Here is a 26,063-nt window from a genome sequence, read left to right on the forward strand (position 1 = left end):
GTGGCCACACTCACCCACATGTTCCTTGTTTCTTCTTCTCTCTCCTTCCTCCACTCTGCTCCCTCGGGCGCACTGTCTGTCTCCCTGCCCGTACCTGAGACCTGACCACCGGTCACCAGGGCCTGGGATCTGGGCTGTAGCGAAGGCCTCTTATGAGCCACACCAGCTTGGATCTGGGCCACAGGTTGCAGGGAGCGGGGCTGGCTTAATGGCCAAAGCCAAAGCACGTGGTGGGGCAGGGTGGGGGTGGCAGTGGGGCTCAGGGCCCCCACCCAGAACCACGCATTACAGAGCCGGAAGAGCCTTCTCCTTTCACAACTTGGAAAACCAAAGCCTGAGGTCCAGGTCCCCCAGCTACCAGGGAAGGGTGGGGGGAAGTGTGAAAAACCCTGTCTCACAGATGGAAGTGGACTTGAGCTGAGGGGCCATGTGGGGATCCTATGGCTGGGTAAGCCCGGCTGCCCCACCCCACTCCTGCCACCTCCCGGGCCCAGGGACCCACACCTGTGGGACACCACGAAGTCTGTGAGTGAGAAGCACCAGGTTTAATATTAAAATCTTTCTCTTAAAAAAGTACACAGAGAGGAAAATTTGATGGCGTACAAAATAGCACTTTTGTCATATAAATGTGTGTTAATGTGAGTCCTAAAAATACTTGTAAACCTAGGTGATTACATCTTTGGTACCGTAGTGAGAACCCATGCCCTCTCCTTGACCAGGCTTTGGGGGTCCCAGGGCAGGGATGTGCCAACCAACACAGGAGGCTGGTTCCCAGAGTCGCTGACCTTCCCTCACCCACCCACCCCCACCCCATCCAGCCCTTCCCCTGCCAATGGTCCTGGCCACAGCCCTCACTCTCCAGGCCCCACCACTGCCCACTGAGCGGGCAGAGGCATGAGGTGAGCACCCCTGGGTGGACAAAGCCATCTCCCACGGTTCCTTCCTCAGGGTGGGGCAGCTGGAAGGTGGGAAGGCAACCTGCAAAGTACCCACCTCTTGCATCCCCTCCTCAGGTCCCCCCTTCAAGGCGTCTTGTCCTCTCACTGTCCATCAGGTCTGCAGCACAGCCCTGGACAAAAGGTGCTGGAGTGGTGGGATGCGCTAAGTGCTCCGATTTGCTGCCTGCCTCCTTTGCCCAGGATAGCTCCAGCCAGAGGTCATGTGGGTGGTGAAAGGGATCCCATGGTCTCCCTCCATCCCTGGGGCAGCTTCTGGGGGCTTTCCAGGACACTGGCTATCACTCAGAGCCAAAGCCTGGGCCTTTGGGGACCTGCCAGGGCCCTGGGGAAGGGGCCCAGTTCCTGAATGCCCGGATGTGTGTGATGTGTGATCAGGGCCTCCCCAGGCCCCAGCTGATCCCAGGATAGAGGTTTGGAGTGTTTATCTTTGCTTCATCTGGGCAAGTGTACAACCCCTGGAATACTCTAGAATGTTAGTGCTGGCAGGGTACCAGAAGTCAGTGAGTCCAAACGCTCATTTTTCAACAGGGAAAACAGCCCCAGAGAAGGTGAAGGAATCCTCCAGGGTCTCGTAGCAGGTCCAGTGCCACACTGGTCCACACATGCAGGCACCTGTTGCAGGCATGTCAACACACTCATCAGAGACGTGGGGCTCATCTGGCCCTGGAGACTCTGGTGAGTGGAGTAAGACTGGCAGTGATGAGGAAGAAGATCCCTGGACCCATGGGGCCAGGAAGACATGGACAAGGCATGTTATGGGGAGGTGCACCCTAAGTGCCTGGGCCTGGGGCTACAGGCCAGGGCCTCCTGTACTTGGCTCAGCCCCCAGCATTAATTGGGCACAGAAGGCCCCAGACCAGCCTGGGCCTGGGAAAGCAAAGACTGGCACTGAGGGCAGGTGTCTCCTGGATGAGGCAACACTGTCCAAGGCCAGGCCCTAGCTCGGCCAGGAGCCAGAGATGCTCGGGTCCCTTCCCCAACTCTTGGAGAAAAAAGTGCAAGGAGAGAGCTGCAGCTCCTTGAGGGGCAGCTGGCTGAACAGAAAAGAGTTAATCCACCACTTCATGAAACTTGAGGGTTCCATCCTCCACACCTGTCAGGCAGGGTGAGAATCCCAGACTGTGGGCTGCCAAGCCACCGTTCCCATCTTCCAGATGGGGAAACTGAGTCCCCTGGGAGAGTGCTGGCTCAGAGTCACACGGCGCTCCAAGAGGCAGAGGACTGGTCACGGCTCCTCCAGTCCTCTTGCCTCCTAAGCCAGCCCCAGGGTTTGGGGATGATGTGCCGGGGCAGAAGCTTTCCAGAAAGGGACAGCCGACGGGAGCAGCCTGGCTGACGGGAGGCTGGGCCCAGCCAGGCGGTGCAGGGTGCTGGGAGGTAGAGGGGAGCTTCGAGTAGGGCAGGCCGGGGTGGGGGCCAGCCCCTACAGGAAGCTGTCCTCCGCCTCGGCCCGAGGCCCCGGGCAGCTGGAATCCGGCGGCCGCTCGGGCTCTGGCTCCACCTGGGAGGCGGGCTGCGGCTCTCGCTCTGGCTCCTCTTGGGGTTCCAGCGGGCTGTCACAGGAGATGGTAGAGGAGGTGTTGACTTCATTCAGGGTGGAGCTAGAGGCGGGGAGGGGGAGTGAGTGAGAGGCTGGAGGGAACCTCAGTGAAAGAACAGCATTAACATAGAGCCTTCTATCTACCTGAGCTGGCTGCATGCACCTTACACACTTTAGCTCACTAAAATCCTTGTAGAGATTACATGAGGCAGGCGTCGTGAGGAAAGTGCAGCTCAGAGAGGTTATGTCATTGCCCTGAATCACACAGTGGCTAAGTATAGGAGTGGGGACTTAGAGCAGACCTAGTTGACTCCAAAGTCCATTGCTTACTCATCAGTCTCCATCTCCCACATGTCTGAATGCATAATGACCTCATTCAATCCCCATAACAACCTCCAAATTGAAATACTCCTACTGTTTTCATCTTGCAGACGAGGCAACTGAGGTTCAGAGAAGAGAAGCAGCTGGTCTGAAGGCTCAGAGCAGCCCCAGCATTCACACCCCAAGCTGTCTGAACTCAGCTGAACTCGTCTGTACACTGGCTGCTTGAAGCCTTGGAATATTAGCTTCTCAAACAGGGTGGTGAGGGCCTTCTAAGTCCTGTGTGTGCCCCTAGTGCATGTAGAGAGATGGGCTCACAGCAAAGGTACCTGGCCGGGTCTCACTGCAGCAAGTGGCAGAGATACAGCTGGGATCCAGTTTGCAGCCCCAGCCATTTCACCACAGGGTGGATCTTGTTTTGGGTGTGGGTCTGGCCTCATGCGGAACATCCAGTCCAGGCGATAGCTGGCCTTCCTCCAAAACCCTCCCCTCATGCTGATCTTCACATCCCAAGGCAAAAGAAAAGCATGAATCTTCTCCCCAGTCTGAATTTTGGCCTGAACTTCTGCAGACACCTCTGCCTCCCTGTTCCATGCTCCCTGGGGTCCTCAGGGCATGGTGCTAAAGGCCAAATCACAGAGTAATACATGTGGTGCTGGGGATGCAAATTAGATTTTTCCTTTTCCCTCCTTAGGGCTAAGTCACAGCCGAGAGAGGGGACAAAGTAGATGGCCTGTGGGGGCTCCTTTAAAGGAAACAGATATTTTGCAAATACATCCCATGCCATTCTTTCTCTTACCAGCCTGCCATTTCCACCTGAGGTCATCAAAGGTCAAATGAGTTCCATTCTTTTTTTCTACTCATTGGCAGGAATAAGTACTCACCCGTAACTCACTTCTAAGCCAGGTCTGAAGGCATGAAGATACAGACTGATACACACACACACACACAAAGACACACACGCATGTGTGCACACACACACTATGTACACCACTGCTTTGGGCTGCAGGTAGGAATAGCTACCTGGCAAGGCTGGGGGAACCTTCCAGTGGGCCCTCATCAGCAACCTCGGGTTTGGGGTCAGGCAGGGGGATGATGTAGTCATTGTCCCCCTCGTTGGGCTGCACAGCAGTGTAGAGAACGGAGCTGGAGTCCAGAGGAGATCGGAGGCCACTGAAGCCAGGCAAGCGGGCTTGGGACCGAAGGATGGCTGGGTGGTCGCTCCTCAGAAATTCCTCATCCACCTGCTGATACTTCTGCTCAGGGGGCAGGAAGAATCCGAGACAAGGGAGGGTCAGACCAGAAATGACTTTAGAGATCACCTAACAGGTAGATTCTGAGCCAGCCCCTCCAGCATTATGTAAATAAGGTCCCTGGTGCTCAGAGAGGAAGGAGAATTGCCCAAAGCCACTAAGTTACCCTCCTCTCTGGCCTCTCAACAGACAAGGTGAGCTGAGGGTCACCTGGGGAGGGGTTAGTACTCAGACCAGCATCCATGACCCTAACTCCCCCTGCTTCAGGGGAGACAGGCATGGGCTCTCTGCCTGCCACGGCCTCTTTCGTTGAGGCCTGTTCCCTCACTACTGGTTCTGGAGCCGTAACCAGATGTGGTTGGGAGCGGGCTGAGGAATGGACTGAGGGAAAAGGCTGTGTCTGCACAAAGGATACATGCATCCCCCTCGCACTAGCTTTGCAGTGGGGCAAGGGAGGGTTTTAAGGTTCTGCTGGCAACATCTGCCTTGTACGAGCCTGCCACAGGGTCTAAGCAGTCAGGTCCTTAGTGGTCATTGCGCCTGGGGTTGTTCAGACTTGGGACGGAGGCCCAGTTTTGGTCTGGTTGCAAAGGCAAGTGGAAGGATGCAGGATGAGGCGGGGGGCTGTAGGCTCCCTGCCTCCAGTTTAAATTAATCAGCTTCCAAGTAGGATTTCACTTTAAGAAATTCTGTGCTACTAAAATAAACTACACTCACATCCCTTATTGGCACCAAGAGGGAAACAAGCTCAGAGAGGGGAAAGGATTGTCCCCAAACAGCAGTGTGTCACAGTGAGCCTTGTACCCTGTGTCTACTTCTGGACTGGTGCTCTCCGGCCCCCACCCCCACCCTGCCTCAGCGTACCTTTTTGTAGCCCTCACCCAGCAGTCTCTCAAGAAGCAGCACCAGCTGGGAGAAGGGGGGCCGGATCTCGAACTTCTCTTCCCAGCACTTCTGCATGATCTCGTAGCTGGGGAAAGGGGCAGAGAGGTCAGGGCCTCAGGCTCAGGGCCTGTTGCCTCCCAGGACAAAGTGAATAATAAATAAAAAGAGGTGGGAGGGGAGGAGGGGAGGGGTCCCCCCTTTACTGCTCTGGAATGTTCCCTTGAGAAGTCCTTCCTTCACCTTCAGTTCAGTGCTTCCATGGGGTTGATCGCACCTTGGTGAGCATATGACCGGGTCTGGCCAGTAGGGGTTCATCCCCTCAGCCCAGTGGCTGGTTCTGGATGGGCCTGTGACCCCAGCAGAGCCCTTGACAGCCACCTCTGGGTCTTTTGCTGCAACTATGGTGAAAGCAGCCAGGCTGAAGCTATTTGGATGGTGCTAGCCTGAAAGTAAGGCCAACAGGAAGGAGAACAGAGCCCCAGGATAGAACAAGAGACTGTGGATGATGTCTGTGAACAACTGGATCCAGCTATACCTAATTTTTCTACATCTCTGAACTAATCTAGTTTTGTCTTAAGCTGGTAAAGTTGGATATGTATTGTCTGCACCCCAAAATATCTTCTCAGAGGCTCCACTCACATCTCGTCAGAGGCGTGGGCAGGCTGGGCCATGCGGTAGCCCCGCTTGATGGCATTGTAGAACTGCTCGTTCATGGGCAGCTCTGGGTATGGGGTGCCACCTGTTAGGGAGCAGAGAAAGAGACACAGGCTCAGGGGTGCTGGGAAAGTGGCAGGAATCCTCTCCTACAGGACAGGGAGAGGCATACCAGCCCATCGATCGGTGTGGGTATCGTGGCTTTGGCACTGGGAAATGTGGACTCCCTCATAGGCTCTGGACACAGACTGAATCCCTCCCTGGAATCAGAACCAGAGAATACCAGAGCCAGGCTTCTTGATGTCACTGTCCAAGACCATCTATACTGAGATGCAGAGGTAAGGAGATCCAGACGGCAAGACACTTGCCGAGGTCACAAAGGAACAAGAAAAGAGCAGAGCTTCTGAGCCCTGTCCCAACGCCCCCCTAGAATGGAGGTGTGGGTGCTCAGGGCGGACGCTATGCCATGTGTGGGTGAGCCCTGGAGAACGAAGGAAGCATACCCAGGGTGAAGATCTCCCAGAGCAGGATGCCGAAGGACCACACGTCGCTCAGGGTGGTGTAGAGGCTGTTGAAGATGCTCTCAGGGGCCATCCACTTCAGAGGCAGGAAGGTCTGTGGGAGGGGGGAGACTGCTGAGCACAAGGAGGGGCCCAGCCCCACTCTGCACCTGGGAGGCAGGAGGAGGCCCAGCGGTCCCCACCCCAGCTATTTCTCACTTCCTGGTCCCCCAGGGCCCATCACTGCCGATACACGGTTCCCACACCCATCCCAATGCTGGTTAGTCAGAGGATCAGGAGGCTGAGTTTCTCTTCTCACAAGCTGGGGACACAGCAACCCCTATCTGTGAGAAAGAGCCCCAGGGTCTGAGACTCCTTGGGGAGCAGGATCCCTTTCCTGACCCCTGCTGGGGGGAGGGAGGGTCGTGCACAGGTGTCACCCAACTCTCATCCAAGCTGCCTTACATCTCTGGAGCCTAGTGTCCCTCCAGTTCTGTCCCTGTGTGGAAAGTGGGGACATGAGTGCAAGGCAGGATGGTCACCTTTTATCCAAGTACCACCTGCCACTCACTCATCTGGGCTTCTGCCTCTGCCCGCCATCCCTGCTGAGAAGCACATTTGGCCTGCTCCCTATCCATCCTCCCCCAGAACCTTTAGAGCTGGCCGCTTGGCCCCTGCCATGCCCAGCAAATCTGAGCCCTTGGCCCACCCCACAGGCCTGGGCATCTCACCCCCACCCCTCCCCATGCCCAGCTGGTGGCTCCTCTTCCTGTCCCTACACACAGGGCCAGGCAGGCAGAGCCCACGAGGACTCTGGCCTGACTTCCCATGAGCCAAAGCCACGTGAACCATGATGATGGTGAAGGCACTCACGCTGCCCTTGGAGATGTAGTTTGAGTCTCGCATGATGTCACGAGCCAGGCCAAAGTCACAGATCTTGACCAGCTTGCCCTCACAGATGAGCACGTTCCTGGCTGCCAGGTCTCGGTGGACGCACTGGGGACAGAGGGGACAGAGCTGAGACTGTGGGGCGATTGTGGGAAAGGCTCTCCGGGTCAAGGGCTTTGTGAAAAATTCATGGTTGGTCAGGTGTGAGGGGCCACCAGGTGTGAGGGCATTGGCCATCCTCAGCCACCAGAGGGCTGCTGTACGGGTCACATACTTGGAGGACCCTGGCTGGTCGGGGGACGCCCCCCTCCCCAAGACCCCACTCTGCTCACTGTGACTACACATACATTCTTGGAGGCCAGGAACTCCATGCCATTGGCCACCTGGTAGCTGAAGCCCACAAGATCCGTGTAGCTAAGCACTGGGGACTCGTTGATCAAAGTCACCCGGCAAGTCCTCTCAGGAGCTAGGGAAGAGCAGAAGGACATCTTGAGTCCCCCCAGGGCCACAGAACCCTGGCCTCTGGCTCGTAGAGGCTGGATGGCCCAGAGAGGAGACTCCTGATCCTCTAAGTTTTCCCTAAGGATCCTCTAAGGTTTCCCCAAAAGGAAAATAATTTCCAAATATCTCTTAAATTCTCCGACTTCCAGAAAAAACTTCTGGCATTAGCCCTGGGCCACTTTTGCTCAGCCTGGCCTGCCTGCTCCTCTGGGCACTAGTCAGCCTGGGGCCTGCTCTGAGCAGACCAGTCTTTCCTGAGGCCCCAGCAGGTCAGGCATCCCCTCCAACCCAAGCTCCTCTCCTCCCTGAAGGCTGTGTGCACATTTCTTGACCCAGAAACAGGGGCTGATATTGGGGTTCCACCACACAGGAGCTTTGGGTAGGTGGCAGGCCTCAGTTTCTGCATCTATGAAATGGGCACAAGGCCACCTTCCTGGCAGGGTTGTTGCCAGACTGGGTGGAGGAAAGGGTTTGGAAAGAATGCATGACAACACAGGTGTGAGGACCCTGTGTGCACCCACCAGAGGGGACGTAGTTATCATAAGGAGCCATGTAGTTGGAGGACTCGATGTCTGCGTATTTGACATCTCCTTTCATGTCCAGCATGGGCACATAGTCCACCGACTCGTCCTTGCTCATGTCCATGTAGCCACCATCGCTCTCCCCAGGCAGTGACACGTGGCTGGGGGCAGAGGAGCATCACAGAGGCAGTAGCACAGGCTCTCCCCGCTCATCCCCCCCTGCCCCTCTGCTCACCACTGGGGCCAGAAAGGACCTGTCACTTATGCATTTCTTCTCTCCCTCACTCAAGCATCCTCCACTCACAATCTGTCATAATATGAATGACCATGTAGTGAGCCCTTCCAGCCAACCTCAGACCCATCCTGAGCTGGGCACTGGGGCTGCCAAGATGACGTTAAGACCTCGGTTGTGTCCTCAGAGAACTCATGCCCAGGGCGATTCCAATACCCAAAGACACAGGTCACAGGAAGGACACTGCCCAGCCATGAGGCCTTGCAAGTGGGCAGTGAATCACCTTAATGCCTCTGCCTGCAGCATCAGCTCTCCAGAGAGCTGTGGGACGAAGTACACATGTGTCTCTAGGAGGAGAAAAAAGACTGGAAGGAAACCAATCAAAATGTTGACAAGAACATGGATGAATTTTAATGTCTTTTAATGCTATTCTTAACTGACTCTTGCCTCTGAAATAGACAAGTATTGCTTTTGCCATCAGCAAAAGAGAAAAGAAGTATTATTTTTGGGCAAGAAGAAGAAAGAGGATAGCTACCCTGGAGGCACTGGAGAGACTGCTGTGTGGAGGAGGGGGAAGGCTGCAGCAAGGGAGGAGTAGAGTGGAGAGCGCTACAGTGAGGGTCAACCTGGAACAGAAGGGTGCTCCCCGTTGATGGAGAGACAATGATGTGTGTTTGGTGAGAGGTCAAAGGGCGTCACATCTGCAGAGTGCTCAGTGCAGGGCCTGGCACACCTCCTACAACCAGCAGGTGGCAGCTACCATCGTCACCACTGTTATTGTCACGCCCACCTCGGGGGTGGCCGAGGGGGCCAGGCTGCAGGCTGGCTGGTGAAACAAGTGAAACCTGGCTCGAGGAGCGGCTCTGCCCGCCCTGGCCTCAGCTTCCTGTCCTGGACAAGGAGGGGAGAGCAGGTGCTCCTCAGGGCTCCCCCCGCACTCAGGCCCCAGCCCCCCGGCGGTACCTGGGCAGGGGGAGCCCGATAGGAAGGGCGTTGCTGTAGAGCTCGGCGCTGGGCGGGCGGCGCTTGTCCGAGCAGCGCTGCAGGAAGGTGTGCTTGTTGCGGTGCAGGTAGTCCACCAGGTCGCCATAGCGGCAGTACTCAGTGATGATGTAGATGGGCCCTGCAGAAGGACAGGCTCAACGACAGTCCCAGGGCAGGAGGTGGGGGTGGGGTCAGGCTTCCGGTCAGAGCCTTGAGGCTGATGACAGGCTGCACGTGGGACAGCAAACAGGCTCAGGCCCCAAGCAAACCTGGATTTTCCTGGCTGTGAGCAAGTCAATCTCCCTGAGCCTTACTATCCTCATCTATCAAATGGGGCTAGTAATACCCACCCCAAAGTATCTCATGAGTATTCATGAGATAATGCCTTTGGTGAGCTCAGCTCAGTGCTTGGCAAACTGCAAGCACAGAGTTAGCTGTTGTTGATGAAGCTGAATTTTGAGCCCAGGATATAAAGCAAACAAAGTCAACTGATTATTACCAGGTTACGGTTTAAATTCAAACACAATGCATTGACTTGGCAGTTTGAAGGTACTGGTGGGATCAAACATTTTGAAATGTGTGACCACTGCAGACATAAACTGGTCCATGCACATAGTGTACTTCTGTATTTTGTTTTGGTTGCACAATACTGAGGAAAATCCCAAATCTCACAATAAGCAGCTGCAAACAGTGATAACTTTTTTTTTTTTTTGTGGCCTAACTTGTAATCAGTTTCAAATAAACACACTCAACTGGAGAGACCTTACTTGTTCTACGTTCCGAGTGAAAGCAGCTCTCAGTGAGCAAGCCGGTTGGTGGTCTCCAGAGGAAGGGCTCATTTCAATGTCTCATGAGCTGTTACTTACTACCCTTTTTAAAATCAATTGTGAAAAGTTTAAAATGTCAGAGGACTCCTTGATTTGGAAACTGCTAGGAATGGTGACCTGAAGGGTGCTTTGGTCTTGGAGGTGATGTGATTTTGTGACTTGCTAATCTGACACACACATGGCTCTGTGCAGTGAGGGCATTGGACTGGGTAGGCACAGACTCTCCAGTGGGAGCATCCTGTTGTCCTTGGACTGGGGAGGGGGCAGGCAGGGGCCAGGCCTTGGCCACTGGCACTTCCCCAGAATTCTCTGGGAGTGGGCTGTACCTCCTTTAGTGCAGGCCCCCAGCAGGTTGACCACGTTCAGGTGGGGCCCGAGGTGACTCATGATCTTCAGCTCCGACATGAGGGCTTGCTTCTCACTGCTGCGGGCTGTGGCTGAGGGAGAGAGAGGACCTCAGGCCTGGCCCAGTCACGGAGGCTTCAGCGGAGCCTATTCTGGCTCATCTGCCCCAGTCTGTGCTGTTAGACCCATGTGGTCAAGGATGGTGAGGACCCACAGGCGGGAGAAAGGAAAGAGGGTGGGCGGGGGGGCTTCTGGAGGAGGCGGCAGGGTGAGGAAGCCTCTTTCCCAAAGTAGAATCGGGAGTGCTGCTGGCTGTGGTATGCCTGTACTTCTGTGCCCAGAGAATCAGCACAAGACCTGCTCTGGGAGTGCCTGAATGTGTGGGGGAGCTGGGGGTGAGGGGAGAGAGGGGCGGGCTCCCAGGACTCACATTTCAGCATCTTGACAGCCACTTTCATGGTAGCCTGAGAATGGCTCAGGCCGTGAGCCGTGGCCTCCACCACCTGCCCAAAAGCCCCGGAGCCCAGGGTGCGGCCTGGGAAAGAGATGATCTCTCAGCTGCTGACCCACAAAGAATCTCAACATGTATGCTCTCTGAGGTCAAGTTAGTCATCCCTCAAGCCACCCTGGACTTAAGGTGTTTCTCCCATGAAGGCTCCTAAAATCACAGTGCTTTGTGGTCCTTCCTGGTCTCACCCTAGTCCTGCCTGCTTTCTGGCCCCTCTTTAGTCCCTGGAAAACCTCTCCCCCAGAGGGGAGCACAGGTTCTCCATACCCTCTCAGCTTCTCTAGCTGGACTAGGCACAGGCCTGGCACTCATTAATACTTCCTCTCTCTCCACAAAGGGGTCTCATCTCATCTCATCTCTGGATCATAGAACATAAAGGCTAGAGGGTCTCAAGGGGATCATCTTACCCCCATTGTACAGAGGGTAGGGCCTGAGGGCCAGAGAAGGCAAGACATCAGCCCTAGGTCTCAAGCCAATCATGGCAAGGCTGGGCCCACGTGTCAGACAGTGTTCCCACCCGCCTCAAGTCCCCAGACTGCCACTTGAGGCCTCCTTGGACTGACCAAGCACAAGCTGGTCCCGTGGCAGCTCCCAGGTGGAGTCGTAGGGCAGCTGCATAGGGTCCACATAGATGTACTCATGGCCATCAGAGCTCACAGATTCAATCACTTTCCATCGGATTTCGTAGCGTGGCTTCTGCAGAACCAAGATCAGGGATGGATCATCAGAGGGGAACCACTAGGTCCAGCTCCTTATGAAACAGATGAGACAAGAAAAACTGAAGCCCAGAAAAGATTATCTGAAGTCATACAGATCTGAAGTCATACGGCAAGTTATCAATAGAGCCAAGGCCTTTATGGGCTCCATGGGAACAGACTTAAGGAGGAGGTGGCTGAGAAGCAGCTGACAGCTGAGCGGCAGGCTCATCAGAACCTCCTCACCAGCTTCTCCCAGAACCTCAGCTGCTCCTCGGATGGCAATAAGGAGTATGTACCCCAGGAAAGTGACACGAGGCAGGGACATTCTACTAGATGTGGTTGGCCCCTCCCCATGCCGGGTCAGTCACAGTGGGAATCTCAGAAAAATATAACCTTAGAATGTTGAAATCATAGGATGCTGGAATCACAGGATTGGAATCTTAGAATGACAGAATCGAGTGCAGCAATCCTATGGTAGAATCATGGAATGGTGAAACCACAGAACAGACCATTGAAATGACAGATTAGCAGGATTAGAATGCCTTTCAGTAGAATCCTAGGAGTGTGGGTGAGAGTTGGAAGAATGCTGGAACCCAGGCAGTCCACCTTGAAGGTCTTGTGTCCTGTGGCTGGGATGGACAGGCATGACGCCCGAGCAGGATGCTGGGTGGGGAGTAGGGTGCACAGCAGAGTCAGGGCACTCCAGATGGTCTGGACCAGGCCCATGTTGGTCCAGGCTGCTGGGGTTGGAGGTAGCTCAGACACCCCGCATCACTTTATATCATTTTTATCACCTGAGCTCGATGCTGGGCCCCAGACATGGCCAGATCCTGCAGCACTAGAGGATGGCAGAGGTCCATACAAAAAAGTGGTGTGCCACTCTGAACCCATTAGGCAAAGGTGGGGCTTACCTTCTGCCAGAGCATGATGAGGATAATGAGGGAGATGATCACGAGGACCACCAAGGCCAGGATGGCCGAGATCACCACCACCTTGAAGGGCAGGGCTGGACGCAGAGACAAGAGATGCTTATGAACAAACAGGGCATGTGGTAGCTCCCCTCCCTGCAATCTACCTCTGCAAAAACCTCTCTGCCCATCCTGCCCAGAATGCAACCAGCCGCATCCCCACTTTGGCCTATGATGTCAGACCTTTAGCCTCTCCTTTCTGGGCCACACCTCCAGCCTCACCCTAAATATCCCACAGTAACTCCCCCTGGATCACCACTGGCATCCATATCCCCTCAGCCCTTTCCAGGGTCAGTCTGGCCTGTCTGCCACAGGTCCAGATTGAATACAAGCTCCTGAGAGCAGGGCTGTGGTTTACCTCTCCTCTGAATCTATGCCCTCATGGGGGCTTGTCACAGCTAGGATGGAGGCCAATGGATACAATAACTGAACTCCCACAGCCTAAGGCATACAGACTCCAGAAAGGAGCCTGTTTCCTCCCCCACGGTGATGGCAACAGTCAAGCAGACTGAGGCAGGGGCCAGGAAACAGGGGTAACCAAACAGGGCCAACTCTGGGTCCCCAAACCCTGAGTCTCCTCTACTCTCAAAGCCTCAGCCTCTTTGCTGCACATACCCACTTCTTCCCACTCCCTCCACATTCAGCCAGACCCTCATCAACCCTGTCCTGCCCCTCTGGCCACCCATGATGTCCCTTGGGAACTCCCTCCCTCCTCCCCTGTCCCCCACAGGCCCTATTCTGCTCCCTAGAGAGCTCTAGGGAGCCTACATCTTCTAGGGAGCTATCTCTGAGCAAAAAGAGGGGACTTAACCCAGCCATGACAGTTCCCTGTGGGGTGGTATATGGCTTCCCCCTCAGATGGCACACAAAAGCTTTACTTCTGCCTTGCTCAGAGTTGGTCAGTAGGTGCCCACTTGCTCAGGAATATGAATGCATGTGTGGGACTGTGGATGAGATGAGGCATCAAAACCTCCACCCATGCCACCACAGGGCAGGGGAAGGCAGGTCCGTGTAAAGAAGTATCTGCTTATACAAGCCCAAAGACCTACCTAAGTGCCAGTATAAGTGTGTCTAAAACACCTTGTACAACCTTCATAGCTCTGCTCACACTGGCTTCTGGCTTCTCCTGTAGTCCCCTCCCCTTTACCTCCTCCCCCAACCCCTAAATACATACATACTCTGTTCTCCAACCACGCTGATTTCCTTTAATTGCTCTGAATTCACTTTGCCTCTGAGCTTTTACACAGGCTGTTCCCTCTGACTGGAGCACCATTCCTCACTAGGCTAACTCCTAGTTATCTTTCAGGTATTGGCCTAAAGCTTCATTTCACCAGGATACTTTTCTGAATCCCATAGATGGGGATGGAGCTCCTTCTTCCTCTAGGCTTTCCCCCCAGAAGCTGACCCTCACAGTGAGGTAGCCTAGTTCCTTGTCTGTGTCCTTTCTGGGCCATGGGCACTAGGAGGACCAGCAGGGCTGGGCTTTCTCCAGAGAGAAGCTGAGACCCTGTGACTATTCACTGAATGAGGAAACAGGTGCATAACTGAAGTTTATGCATACAGGTCCATGTATGCACTGGGACTGCCAGGTAGCAAAAGCATAGGGGCACCGTAGGGTGCCCTACGGTGAACATAGGCACTGTTCATATTGGTGAGAATTATGCACGGATGTGTGTCTGCTACCAGACATGCATGGCACAGCAAGCATATATGTAGCGGGACTGGGTTGCACACTTTTACTGAAAGGTGTGCTGCATCTCCATGCTTACAGACATGCACTATGCCACTGTGCATGCTGCACAGGGGTTTTACATGCGCTGTTTGCACACTTATATGGGGATTGTGTACCACATATACACACCTACAGACATACACTTGTGAGTTTACATATCTGCCCAGAGATTGGGATGCTCATGTATGTGGTTTACAAACCTATACTTACTAGGCTTACATCCACAAATATGCTTGTGTACATGCTTACAGACACATGCTCAAGCTTTATGCATGTATGTGGGGATCAGACATTCTTCACTGCCTGCTTTACAAATCTACACTTGGAGGGTTTAAACCAATGTCCAAGGATCAGGCAGGCTCAAGCACACATATATACAAAGTACATACATAAGGAGATAGAGTTGTTCATAGTCATGGTTTACACACATACACTCGTGGACACACACACGTGCGCCAATATTGTGCTGTTGTGTAAGCACATAGGAACATACACTCGCAGCGCTCCTGAGTGCCCTGGCTCCGCCAGCTTTGGCCTGCCATGGGCATACAGACACAGATCCAAGTACAGCAGGGTGGAGGTGGGGGTGAGGAGTTGTCAAGGGGCCACAGAGGATGGAGGACTCACAGTGCGGCACCACGGTGACCTCCTGCACGTCGTAGCCCAGCAGGTTGTGCAGCGTGCAGCGCACGGACAGCGGCTGATCCACATGGCGCAGGCGCAGTGTGCTCACCACCTCGAACTCCTGCTCCTCCGCCCAGTATGTCACATTCGTCTCTAGCTGGCTCTCCTCCTCGGAACTGTTCCCCAGCGGCGTGGGCGGCAGCTCCCGCGGACACCTGCAGAGAACCGGCCAGGTCGACTTCCAGTCCCTTCCCACCCTACAGGGGGCGGGGGGTGGGAAACTGAGGCCAGAAGCAGGCAGCGCCACTGTGTGATGGTGGAAGGAAGCCGGGCCTGTCCAGTTTCTTTTACCTACTGCCTGCTCCTTAGTGGGTTCCTCCTGTGATCTCTCGACTGACCAGCAGGGGCGCTCCTACCCTAGAATTGGGAACCCTCGATTGCAAAATCCACTCCCTTCGTTTGACCCTCAGGGTCGAAGTAAGAAAAAGCGACAGTTTAAATCATGCAGAGCATCTCCAAGAAGCCACGTCTTCTAGACTATGGCTCTAGCCTGGAACAGTGTTCCCGGAGGAAAGTTCCGGACTAGATGACTTTCACTGAGTCCATCTAGTTAGCTGTGGTTACCCTGGGAAACTGAGGCTTGAGGGTCTGCTCACCTTTTGAGGTCACTGCAGGTAGACCAGGTGAGGTGTGGCTGGGGCATGCCGCGGCCGCGACAACGAACTGTCTGCTCCCCATTGGCAGGGTGGCTCTCGCTCAGCTCCAGCACACGCACAGGCACTGCATGAAGAGGGAGCAGGCAGAGAGGCGGAGAGGTCAGAACTGACAGTCAGTTAGCAAGGCCCTCAGGGAAGACCTGGGCCAGAGTCTCCCTTGGGGGAGGGGGAGGGGAACTGCAGACTGCAGGTGAGCATTAAATACAAGGAATCGCCGTGTGAAAACTGACAGATTCCCCTTCTGGGTACTTCAAAGGGAATGCCTGTAGGAGCTAGTCTGTCTTTAACACCTAAGATTTTCTAATCTTCCCTTTAACAAAGGGAGGGCAAGCCTCGGATCAGAGTCCTGGAACAGCAAGAACATGGAACCAGGATTTAATAGCATTTTTTTGTTTTCTCAGAGTTTATTTTAGTGGTTGCTTTATATTTATGACATGTGATGCTGATTTTCCATCTACAATGGAGAGGTTCAATTTTCAGTCAAAATAAATTTATTTTTAGGAAGTCAGTCCACAAAACATTAAGTCATTATTGTCTCATTTCTCTGCTCAAAACCCTGCAGTGGCTTTTCATTTCAGTCAGTGTAAAAGCCAAAGTCCATACAAGGCCCATGAGGGCCTAGACTATCTATCCTCCCATGGGCCCCCAACTGCCCATCTCAGCTCTGACCTCATCTCCCACTGTTCAAGGTCATCTCTGACCTCATCTGCACCGTTTATCTCTCACTCTGTTCTGGCCACACAAGTCTTTCAATGTTGCCTTCGTACTGCGTGGTGTGCCCTTTCCCCAATTGGCTAATGCCCTCACCTTCTCCAAGTCTTCACACAAATGTCATCTCCATGCAGTCAGTCCTGATCATGCTATTGAAACTGTAGCTCTCCTCACTCCCCAGTCCACAGGAGTCTCTGTCCTCCTTACCTAGCTTTTACTGTTTTCTTTCACAGCAGTTGTTACCTTCTAACCTTGTACCTGGCTTGCTGTTTTTTCCCCCCACTGAATGTTTTTCTTCCTCCCACTAAGATTCAAGCTCTCCCATGGCAGGGCCTCAAGAACCTTGAATGGACTGGCATAGTGTAGCTGCTCAATAAATATCTAATTAGTAGTATAGTGTAAGTGGTGTGTGAGAAGGAAAAATCATGGCACTGGGACATGAATGCCTGAGGTTTTGCAAATACCAGTCTAGTGCAATGACTTTCTTTAAAAGCTGGGGAAACTGAGGTGCAAAGAGGGGATGTGCATACAGCAGTGGTCAGTGTTGGAGCCTTGTCTAGAATCCAGCCCTTTGAGTCCTGGACTCCCTCTTCTGCTCCTCCTCTGGGTGGATGGCCAGTGTAGGAATGGAGAGAGAACAGAGGTGGGAGGGTCAGGGGAAGGAGAGCAGGGTGGAAGGTTCCTCACCATTGACCTGCAGCTGGAAGGAGATCTGGGCTTCAGCATCCTCATGGAAGGCCCGCATGGTGTAGTAGCCAGCCTCAGCCACCTTTACCCGCACCAGTGTCAGCTCTGACACATACCTGAGGAGGAGGACAGGCCAGGGGACCAGCTGTCAGCGCTGGAAGAACTCTTACAGCCCCCACCTTTCTTGTAAAGATAAGAAAAACAAGGCCCAGGGAGTAGAAGGGGATTGCCAAGGTCACATGGGTGTCAGTAGCAGTGCCAGGACTTTTGGGTCTCCACCCATAGGCAGCTCCAGTGAGCCAAGAGGGAGGGTTAGAAGGATTGGGGTGGAGGGCATGGTGGAGGGGAAGCACCATCTCTGTTCCTCCACATTTCATCCCTTTCAGAAAGGCCTGACACTGCCTTATTCTAACATACAGCACCTCAGGTTGGCCTGCTAATCTCCAGCCTCAGGGCCACATTCTTGCATAGGTGGCAGTTGGCCTGCCTGGCACCCTCTTCCCTAGTCATCCTCTTTTCCTCCAGGGCTGCTTCCTGCTGGCCCCACCCATCACAAGGACAACTAAACATCTGGGTGGTCATATGACCAGCATCTGTTTTCCCCTCTAGAGAGGAGGCTCTAGGAAGGATGGGGCTGTCTGTCTCTATTCAGGCAGTGTCCCCAGTGCCTGGCACAGTGGCCTGGCAGGGTGCCTGTCACAGAGTAGGCTCTCAGGAAAGATGGGCCTCGATAGGTCTTAAGGCTGTGGGCTGCCTGGCGGCTGCAGAGAACAATAACTATAATAGAGTGGACGCGCGGCTGCTCACCGAGTCTCAGACACATTGCGCGTGGACAGCGCGATCTCGCCGGCGCTGGAGTCACCCAGGGTTCGGTTGTCCTTGAACCACATGACGGTGGGCGGCGGGTAGGCCTCGAACACCACCTGCAGTGTCCGGCTGCGGTGGAGCTCGGCGAACTGTACAGGGTCCAGCTCCCCCAGCAGCCGCACATAGCCGTTCTCTGCAAGGGGCAGCCGTCGGAGGTGGGGCTGTGCCCTGAGCCAATGGGGCAGCACCTCCTGGGGGCAGGGCTCCTGGGGCGGGGCATCAGCTGTACACCGAAGGAGCCCAGCGTCCTGGAGGCGGGGCTTCAGGCTTTAGGAACTGAACCTGAGCTTCGGGGTTCAGGTTGGGACTTGGATGGACTGGAGCAGGAACCAAATTTGAGTCTGATTTTGGTTTGGGGGCAGGGTTCAAGATTGGGACTAGAGTTGCAGGGCTCTTTAGGTGTGTTCTGTCTGATGATTGTGGCTGAGATGAGTTACAGCCTGCTTCAATTTGGGGATGGGGCGGCCTGGGCCTGGAATGGCAGTAGGGATTTAGAAATCGGGTTGAGGCTAGGGTTCTGGCTAGCTGGGAAGTCTAGGTTGGGATTAGGACTGGACTTGGAGCTGATACTGTGCTTTGGTTGGGTTGATCCTGAAAATGGGGCTTTGGTTGGCACTGAGGCTTGAGCTGGATTAGAACATGGCTGACAGTACCCCAGGGCTGTGACAAGGTCTGGGTCCAGTTCAGAATGAAGGCTGGGGCTAAGCTCAAGGCACTCACCAACCACGGTGACATTGATAGCCTTTTCATCACGATGGTCGCTCACACTTTCTGACACATTGCAGATGTAGGTCCCTGAGTCTCCCAGTTCAGCACTGGGGATGTGCAGGATAGAACGTATGTGGGGCATTTCAAAGAGGAAGTCAGTCACTGGCTCCACCAGGCGCCCACTCTGTAGGGACAGTTGGGACAAGCCCCCCACATCAGAAAAGGTCCAGGAAGTCAGGCTGTAAGTTGAAATATCCATCCCTGCCTGACCCTTCCTCTAACCTGTGGCCTGGCATTACCTCCATGCGTGGGTATGTCCACTCGAAGTTGACCACCTCATTCCCGGTCACAATGCACATGATGGTGATATTCTCCCCTTGGCGGACCACAGTCTGCACTGCATTCACTGAGACATTGATGGATGACACTGGTGGAACGAGATTGGCTTAGGGCTGAGGAAGTCACCACCAACATCAGCTTAGAGATGGGGTCAGGGTCCACAGAGGGAGGGCATGACTGGTGTGTGGAAGATTCACTCTTTCGACAAATATTTATTAAATACCTACTATATGCTAAGTCCTATTCTAGGCATTAGGGCTTTAGCAGGAAATACAACAGACAAAATTCCTATCCTCATGAAACTGGCATTCTAGAATGTTTTGAAATCAAAGTACTCTCTGAGTACCTAAGTACAAAAGAAACTTACTGAGCACAACCAGCTACTCTCCATCTTTTTTTTAATCTTCACAATAATCCCCCTAGATAAATGGTCTGTATTAAACCTATTTTACAGAGGAAGAAGCAGACTCTGAGAGATTATTTGCCTTGTGCAGAGTCACTCAGATGGGAAGTGGCAGTGGGATTCAAATCCCACTGGTTGAAAGCCTGTGCCTTTGCCTACCACAGTATATACAGCCCAGTTCCACCACTAATGCTTCCCATGACCTTTGGCATACTTCATCCTCTTTCTGAGCCTGTTTTCTCATCTGTAAAATAGGGCAACACACCTGCCTTCCATAGCTGTAGTGAGAATCCAGTGAAAATGGAATTGCACACTTGATAATCTGAAAAGGTTAGTCCCTCTGTGGACAGTTATACTTGCCTCGGCTGAGCACCAGGCAAGAAAGGGGGCTCACCCTGGAGGCTGTAGACATGGTAGGCATCGGAATCCACTTCCCTGTCCCCAATGGTGGTTTTGCAGATGTAGGTCTTGTCCTCAAAGGTACCAGAGAAGCCACGTTGAGGGTCATAGGCTATGGGCAGGGGGACATCCACCTTCTTCTCATGCAGCATCACCACCAGCCTCGGATCCGTCACTCGACATGGAATTGTGGTCTCAGTTATTTCCGTGAGAAAGATGAATAGCTCCTCAGGGTCGACAGGGAGGAAGCCCACAGAAGGATCTGCCAGGGGCAGAGCCAAGAATGTGAGTCAGAGGAGCTGGGTTTCTGGCTCTTCCCCGATTTGCTCTATCACCTTGAACAAGTCTCTTCCCTCTCTGCCCCTCAGTCTACTTTCCACAGAAGAAGCATGCTCTCAGAGGTCCCTTCTAGCTTTAGCATTTGATATGGACAGCACCAGCCTGAGAAAGAAGATAAGTCACAAGCTGAAGGACAGCTGGTACCTGAGCTTGGAAAATGGGGAAGATGGGATGTGGAGGCCAAGAGGGTGCATATTGGAACCAGCTGAGAATGCAGCGTTCTTGGGAACCAGGAATGGGATGGACTGGCAGACAGCAGACAAATATCCAGACCCAGGGGTGGGAGTGGACATACTCCTGGACCGAGCCAGGCTGGATTCCCTGATTCATCTGCATTTCTGAGATGGCTATGTTTCACCATGTCAGTAAAGTGCTCTCTGAGCTTCCCCCAGATACCTGCAGCTAAGAAGAGCAGTAGAGGTGTAGCACATAGGCCAGGGGTCCTCACCTGGCACAAAGATGTAGAGCCGTTTTCGCTCACTGGCCTCCAGCCCATGGGAGCCTTTGTAGCCACAGAAGTATTCTCCTGTGTCTAGTCCAGTGACGTTGACCAGTGTCAGCACGCTGGAGAATGTACCGTCCTGGGTCTTGGTCATTTCCTGTGGGGGTTTCTGGGACATCCGTTCCCACACCACTGGAGCTGGGCCCAAGCAGGTCAGAACAAAGGTGCTGGAGAGGTTGAGGACAAGTTCTGGCCCCGGGGGTATGATGACCAGGCCCCAGAAGGCCCGTGGTCCCAGCAGAAACAGCAGGGGCAGCAATAGCACCTGGCCTTTGGGAGAGGAGGCATCAGACATCAGGGCACAAGAGCAATAGTACCTCTTTCCACAGCTGACCCTGAGGAACACACCTCCCTAATCCACAGAAAACAGAGACTGGAACCCATGGCTCTGAGACCTGCTTGCCCAGGGTCTAGTCCCCAGGGACTCCTGGCCTCCTGCTCTCAGTGCCTAGAGACCCCCAGCCTTGCAGTCCTTCTGCAGTGTGGCATTCAGGCTGCAGGCATGTTCCCTCAAAGGCATCAGGAAATCCTTGGGAAGCAATTCCCAGGCCCCCAGTTCCTGCATTACTTCCCAGGTCACTTTCTGAGCCTCTTCCCTGCAGTTGCCCCAGCTGCCCAGGTTGTGCCCAAAGCCAAGAGATGGCCCTGCTTGGGGAGGTGGTGGCCAACATAGTCCAGAGTGGGGCAGATCAGGTCAGAAAAGAGACTGAGGCCCCTGGAGGCTGAGGTGCTGGGGATGTCTAGTGATTGGTTTTCCCTCTGCCTGCTGATGCCCTGTGGAAGGATGCTATAGGCCTTGCACCCAGCCTCAGCAGCTGAAAACCCTGGAGGTGAAAACAAGCACCCGTTTAGATGGGTGGGTGCTCAGCCAGTGGGTCAGATATCCTTGGGTGAACCTTTGGCTGGTTACTGATTACCTGGTCAGCATTGATTGCTTGAAAAGCTCACCCAGACTTGGGAGCTCACAGCCAATGAGGGGTCCATGAATAGGAGGGGTCCCTCACCGGAACCAGACATGCCAGACTGATACCAGTAAGTGCTGATAAGAGATGGGAGACCAGGGTGACTATTAGGGAAGAGGGTGGGGACAGTTGGTGAGGGGACATGGGCTATGGAGGGCCAAGCCAAGGATTTGAGCTGATGGCTCTGGACAGGCACAGGTCCACTGAGGTTTCTGAGCTGAGGGGTGGACAGTGGAAGGAGGCCTCCACTGAGACCCACTAGAAAGGCAGGGAACTGAAGCTCAAAAGCAGAGCAGCGCCCCTGGGCTCCCAGGCCCTAGTGCTAGCATGAGCCACCCTGCCAGCTCCAGGGTCCTACCTGGAGGCTCCCCAGGGCCCTCTATCCCTGCCCAAGGCTACCTACCTTTGAGGACAACAGCTCGCATGATGCTTGGAAGCCGCATGGTATCCTGCAAAGTTAAACAGGAGTCAGGGCCCAGAGTAGCCAGAGGCAGTGCCACAGCCCGTCTTTGCCCTGGGTCCTGTAGAGTAAGCCCCAGCTTGAGCCACCCAGCCCCTGGATCCATTAGGCTAAAGTCAAAGGCTACCCATACTCTGCACCAAGAGGGCACTCATGCCCAAGGGGCTCTTTCCCCTGAACTGGGCCAAGTCTCGGGGTGCCTGGACCCTGCTTTGGCTCTGCCTCTTCTTCTCTGATGGCCTTGACTGAACCCCCCGCTTCTCCTTGGGTCTTAGTTCCTCTGCACGTACGGTGGGGGTGGGGTCTTGGCCTGGATGCTGTTCAGGGGCCCACCGGCTCTAACAGCCTGTCCTCTGGGTGACAGTTCCAATACCAGGCTCTTATCTGCCAGGACAAATATTTAGGAAAGTGTGATGAAAGGCCTGAGGGAGAGGGAGGGGGTAAGCCAGAACCCAGAGAACTCCCACAGTTCCACAAGCACAACAGGAAGTGGAGGCGGCTCTGGGAAGGGAAGCGGGGGAGTGGGGCTGTGGAATGTGGGGGGGCACCCCCATGCCTGGCCCCCTTAACTCAGCTCCAAGCTGCACGGGGAGGCCCAGGGGGAGGGGCCAGGGGCTGGACCCAGGGGAGGCCTCACCACACAGCAAGGCATCCTTGCAAACTACTGAATCCAAGCCCCCTCGCCCACACTTTCAGTGTCCAGATGGGGAGACTGAGGCTCTGAGAGGGGAAGAAGTTTGCCTAAGGTTACATGGCAGAGCTTCTTCTGGAGGGAGACAAAAGTGACTGGAACGAAACGGGTAGAAAGACAAAGACTCAGAGACACAGACTGGAATCACCCAGTGATGGAGGCAGAAAGAGAAGCAGGGACACAAAGGGAGGCAGGTCAAACTACATGGGTCTTCACCATCTCCCTGCCCTTGGCAGCCCCATCTGAGGGTCCAAAATAACCAACCATAACCAGGTTTGCAAAGTTCTGACTGCAGTATCAACAGGAAGGAGGCCAGAAGTGGGTGGGGGTCCCAAGGCCAGAAATGTGGGATAGACCAGGTGGCAAGGAGACCAGAAGACCTGCTGCCTTCCCTGAGTGGCTGCCCAGCCTGGCCTGGCTCCTAAGCCCATGCCAGATTGCGCCCACTCCACCCTCATCTCATCCCTTTTAGTTTGCAATTCAGGGCTAGGAGCTGAGATTGAGCCCCAGCAGGGCTACCTCCCGCACCATCACATTTCAGTGGCCTCCGTCTCCAGCTCTCAAAAAAAAGGACGATGGCAAGTGGCTCACTTGCAGGGCTGTGTTTACACATTCATCATGGAACACAGGCAAGGGCCCTGGACTGGGGACCGCTGGCCTCAGCTCTCTGCTCAGCACCCTAAGAACTCCCTGAATAAATTTGCTCTCCTGTTCCTCTTTCTCCCAGTCCCTTCAGACCAGCCTGCCTGAGGGCCCCCTCCCCTCTCCCAAATGCTTTTAGGCCACATCCCCAGTGCCCCCCGCCCACCCCTCCTGCTGCAGCCCTCCAGCTGGTTGCCAGACCGCTTCCGGCAGGATGAAGCAGCGCCACAGTGGAGCCAGCAGCCCCCACAGAGGCCTATCTGCCCCTTAGTGGGTGCCTCTCTGGATCCCCCCTTCCTGCTAGAGATCTCAGCCAAAGAAAATCATTAGCAGTGGAGGCTGGGGGAAGGGGTCATTTCAGCCTCCTTGCCCGTCCCTTCCCCACCTCCCTGGCTGGCCACACTGTTTATTATTCTAAAGGAGGAATTTGGTCGGCTGGCCTGGAGATGGGAGGTCATGACAACTAGGACTGGCCTGGCTCTGGAAGGCTGTGGGCTAGGCCCCTGGGTGAGCAGCTCCCAACCCTGGCTCCTCTCTGCTAGGCCTGCAGCTCAGGGGGATTTGAGTCCCTGAGGCTCTGAGCTGGGAGGGGCCTTCTTGAACAGGCATCAGAAACCTACAGACAGAGTCATGGCCCAGTCACATCAAAAAGGCAGAATCAGGCTGCAGGGAGAGGATGGGTTGAGCAAAGGAGCTCAGGGAGAGGGGAGACACCTTAGGGAGAGTACAGATAACCAGGGACCTTGAACTGGCTTCTCCCTCCATGAAATGGGCATTTCACATGGGGCTTCAGACCCACCATGAGACTGAGTCTCCAGCCCTCTCCGGGAGTCAGTTTCCCCTTCCATACAGGGAGAAGTTTGGATGGATCATCTCAGAGAGCCAGCCTTGCTCTAACACTGCCAGAGAGAAGGTTCTAGTCACTATTATTCCTGCTGGGGTGGCCTGGGGACATGGGGTTGTTGATGAGAGGAAAGGCGACATTCCTGAGGCTGGAGCAAAATGAGCATCCATAACCCATTTTCATTCCATGGATTCAATTCCCTAACCATTTGGTCCCCGATTTGCTGTGTATACTTTGACAAATTCTTTCCCTCTCTGGGCTTCTGTTTTTCAGGTGACTTCCAGACAAATAAACAGGTAATATGGCCCTGTGGAGGTGACAGGGGAAGAGTGGCATGGGCAACAAGCTGGTGGATTGGAAAGAACCAGACTGGGGACTGGGACCCAACCTCCTGGGCCATCTTGGATGACTCCTTGACCCCTCCAGTGGTCCACCCATTACCTATAGACTTCTGTGCTTCCCAGGGGGTGTATGTTTCCAGCCAACCCTAGAAAGGCCCAGGTAGCTGATATAGGGGAAGAGATCTTGCCTGTAACCACTTCTCTCCTTCAGGGGCAGGACTGCGTTCCAGGGAGGAGCCACCTGGGACAAAGTGGGTGTCATAGGGAGGAGGAATCCCCTTCCTACCACACTCTCCTGCCTCAGAAGGCCCTTGGAGCACAGAGAGGAAGGGGATCCTCAGGGATCTCCCCTTTGTTTGTGAGGCGAGTGCTGTGTGGGACGTTCTCGTGATTCTTCCTATTTTGGCTAGGTTGGGGGTACAGAGATCCACAGATGGGATAATTGCCCAGCTCCTCACAGTGAGTCAGAGGTACCCCCTCAGTCCAGGGTAAGACCTCAAAGTCCAGAGGAACAAGTATGCTTGAGGATTCCTCCTCAGAGCCTCAGCCTTGCTCATACAAGCCTCCACTCCTTTCCCACCGCCTTAATCTAAATAAATCCAGTCCATCTTGGCCACATCCGCTAGCAGCAGCTTCCCTCCCTCAGGGTCCCAAGGCTCCCACGACACAGGCAGGCTGGGGAGGGGGGCCTGCACGGCTGCCAGTGGGGGAGGCTCACACACGGAGAGCACGTGCACACACAGCACAGGCTCCTGCCTACGCGCTCGCTCACACACTGCTCTGAAACACACCCGTGTGCGGCGGGCCCTGTGTGTGCCCAGCCCGCACGCCAGCACCAGACGTGCACGCCCACACATGCATGGAGCATGCAGCTCCACCGCGCCTGGATCACCACCTCGGTGCTCTCCCACGTGCCCATGTGAGGTGCACACACACATGCAGGTTAAATCACACATGTACTTAGTACAAGCGAAGCTACGCACATGCAACATGCATAGAGCGTATGCCCATGGGACCCCAAACTCACCTGAACACACATGCACATGTGGGCACAGACAAGCCACAAAGTCAACGTGTGCTGTGCCCTTACTGCGCCAGCTCCTATCCTGAGCACTTGACATAGACCGGCGCACTTGCTCCTCAGACAACACTATGAGGTAGACAGATACAAGGATCACCCTGTTTTAGATGGGGAAACTGAGGCAGGGAGTGCTTATTTACTTGCCTAAGAGCACAGAGCAGAGATTGAGCCAAGGCAGATGTCTCTGCCAGCACTACTGTGTTTACTGGGTTTGGCTGTTCCAACGTCAGCGGGGACTGATGGAAACAGACAGGACTGAGATTTATCCAGCCGAGAATGACAGGATGTGGTGACTGGACGTAGAGGGGCTGGAGAAAGAGGTATCCTAAATGAGCCCCACTCCTATTTCTGGCTTGGAGTACTTAGGGGGCAGGAACGTGTCTGTCCTAGAGGCACAATATCTTTTTCTGAGATGAGAATGAGGCAGAACA

At 54.4% G+C, this 26,063-nt stretch overlaps 1 protein-coding gene across 5 annotated transcripts in view; it reads right to left on the reverse strand.

The window, feature by feature from the left end:
* Window positions 1–524: 524 nt before the first annotated feature.
* PDGFRB (platelet derived growth factor receptor beta) overlaps window positions 525–26,063 on the reverse strand; it is an 88,503-nt gene continuing 62,964 nt past the window's right edge. For 2 of the 5 annotated variants that reach the window (XM_061151724.1, XM_061151722.1), the window contains 22 exons: window positions 21,977–22,022; window positions 20,558–20,881; window positions 19,766–20,032; window positions 18,929–19,056; window positions 18,642–18,813; window positions 17,862–18,054; window positions 17,055–17,170; window positions 15,597–15,720; window positions 14,944–15,155; window positions 12,528–12,622; window positions 11,482–11,614; window positions 10,841–10,945; window positions 10,392–10,502; window positions 9,218–9,377; window positions 8,023–8,183; window positions 7,348–7,466; window positions 6,986–7,108; window positions 6,116–6,227; window positions 5,598–5,697; window positions 4,938–5,043; window positions 3,844–4,076; window positions 525–2,560 (listed from right to left, as the gene is read on the reverse strand). In XM_061151724.1, the coding sequence (XP_061007707.1) occupies window positions 2,383–2,560; window positions 3,844–4,076; window positions 4,938–5,043; window positions 5,598–5,697; window positions 6,116–6,227; window positions 6,986–7,108; window positions 7,348–7,466; window positions 8,023–8,183; window positions 9,218–9,377; window positions 10,392–10,502; window positions 10,841–10,945; window positions 11,482–11,614; window positions 12,528–12,622; window positions 14,944–15,155; window positions 15,597–15,720; window positions 17,055–17,170; window positions 17,862–18,054; window positions 18,642–18,813; window positions 18,929–19,056; window positions 19,766–20,032; window positions 20,558–20,881; window positions 21,977–22,016 (3,312 nt within the window). In that variant the 5' untranslated portion in view covers window positions 22,017–22,022 and the 3' untranslated portion in view covers window positions 525–2,382. Of the gene's footprint in view, window positions 2,561–3,843; window positions 4,077–4,937; window positions 5,044–5,597; window positions 5,698–6,115; window positions 6,228–6,985; window positions 7,109–7,347; window positions 7,467–8,022; window positions 8,184–9,217; window positions 9,378–10,391; window positions 10,503–10,840; window positions 10,946–11,481; window positions 11,615–12,527; window positions 12,623–14,943; window positions 15,156–15,596; window positions 15,721–17,054; window positions 17,171–17,861; window positions 18,055–18,641; window positions 18,814–18,928; window positions 19,057–19,731; window positions 20,033–20,557; window positions 20,882–21,976; window positions 22,023–25,578; window positions 25,661–26,063 lie in introns of those variants that run through there. The other 3 variants (XM_061151725.1, XM_061151721.1, XM_061151726.1) reach the window with 3 other exon arrangements.

Source organism: Dama dama, chromosome 9 (assembly GCF_033118175.1).
Source record: "Dama dama isolate Ldn47 chromosome 9, ASM3311817v1, whole genome shotgun sequence".
NCBI lineage: Eukaryota > Metazoa > Chordata > Mammalia > Artiodactyla > Cervidae > Dama > Dama dama.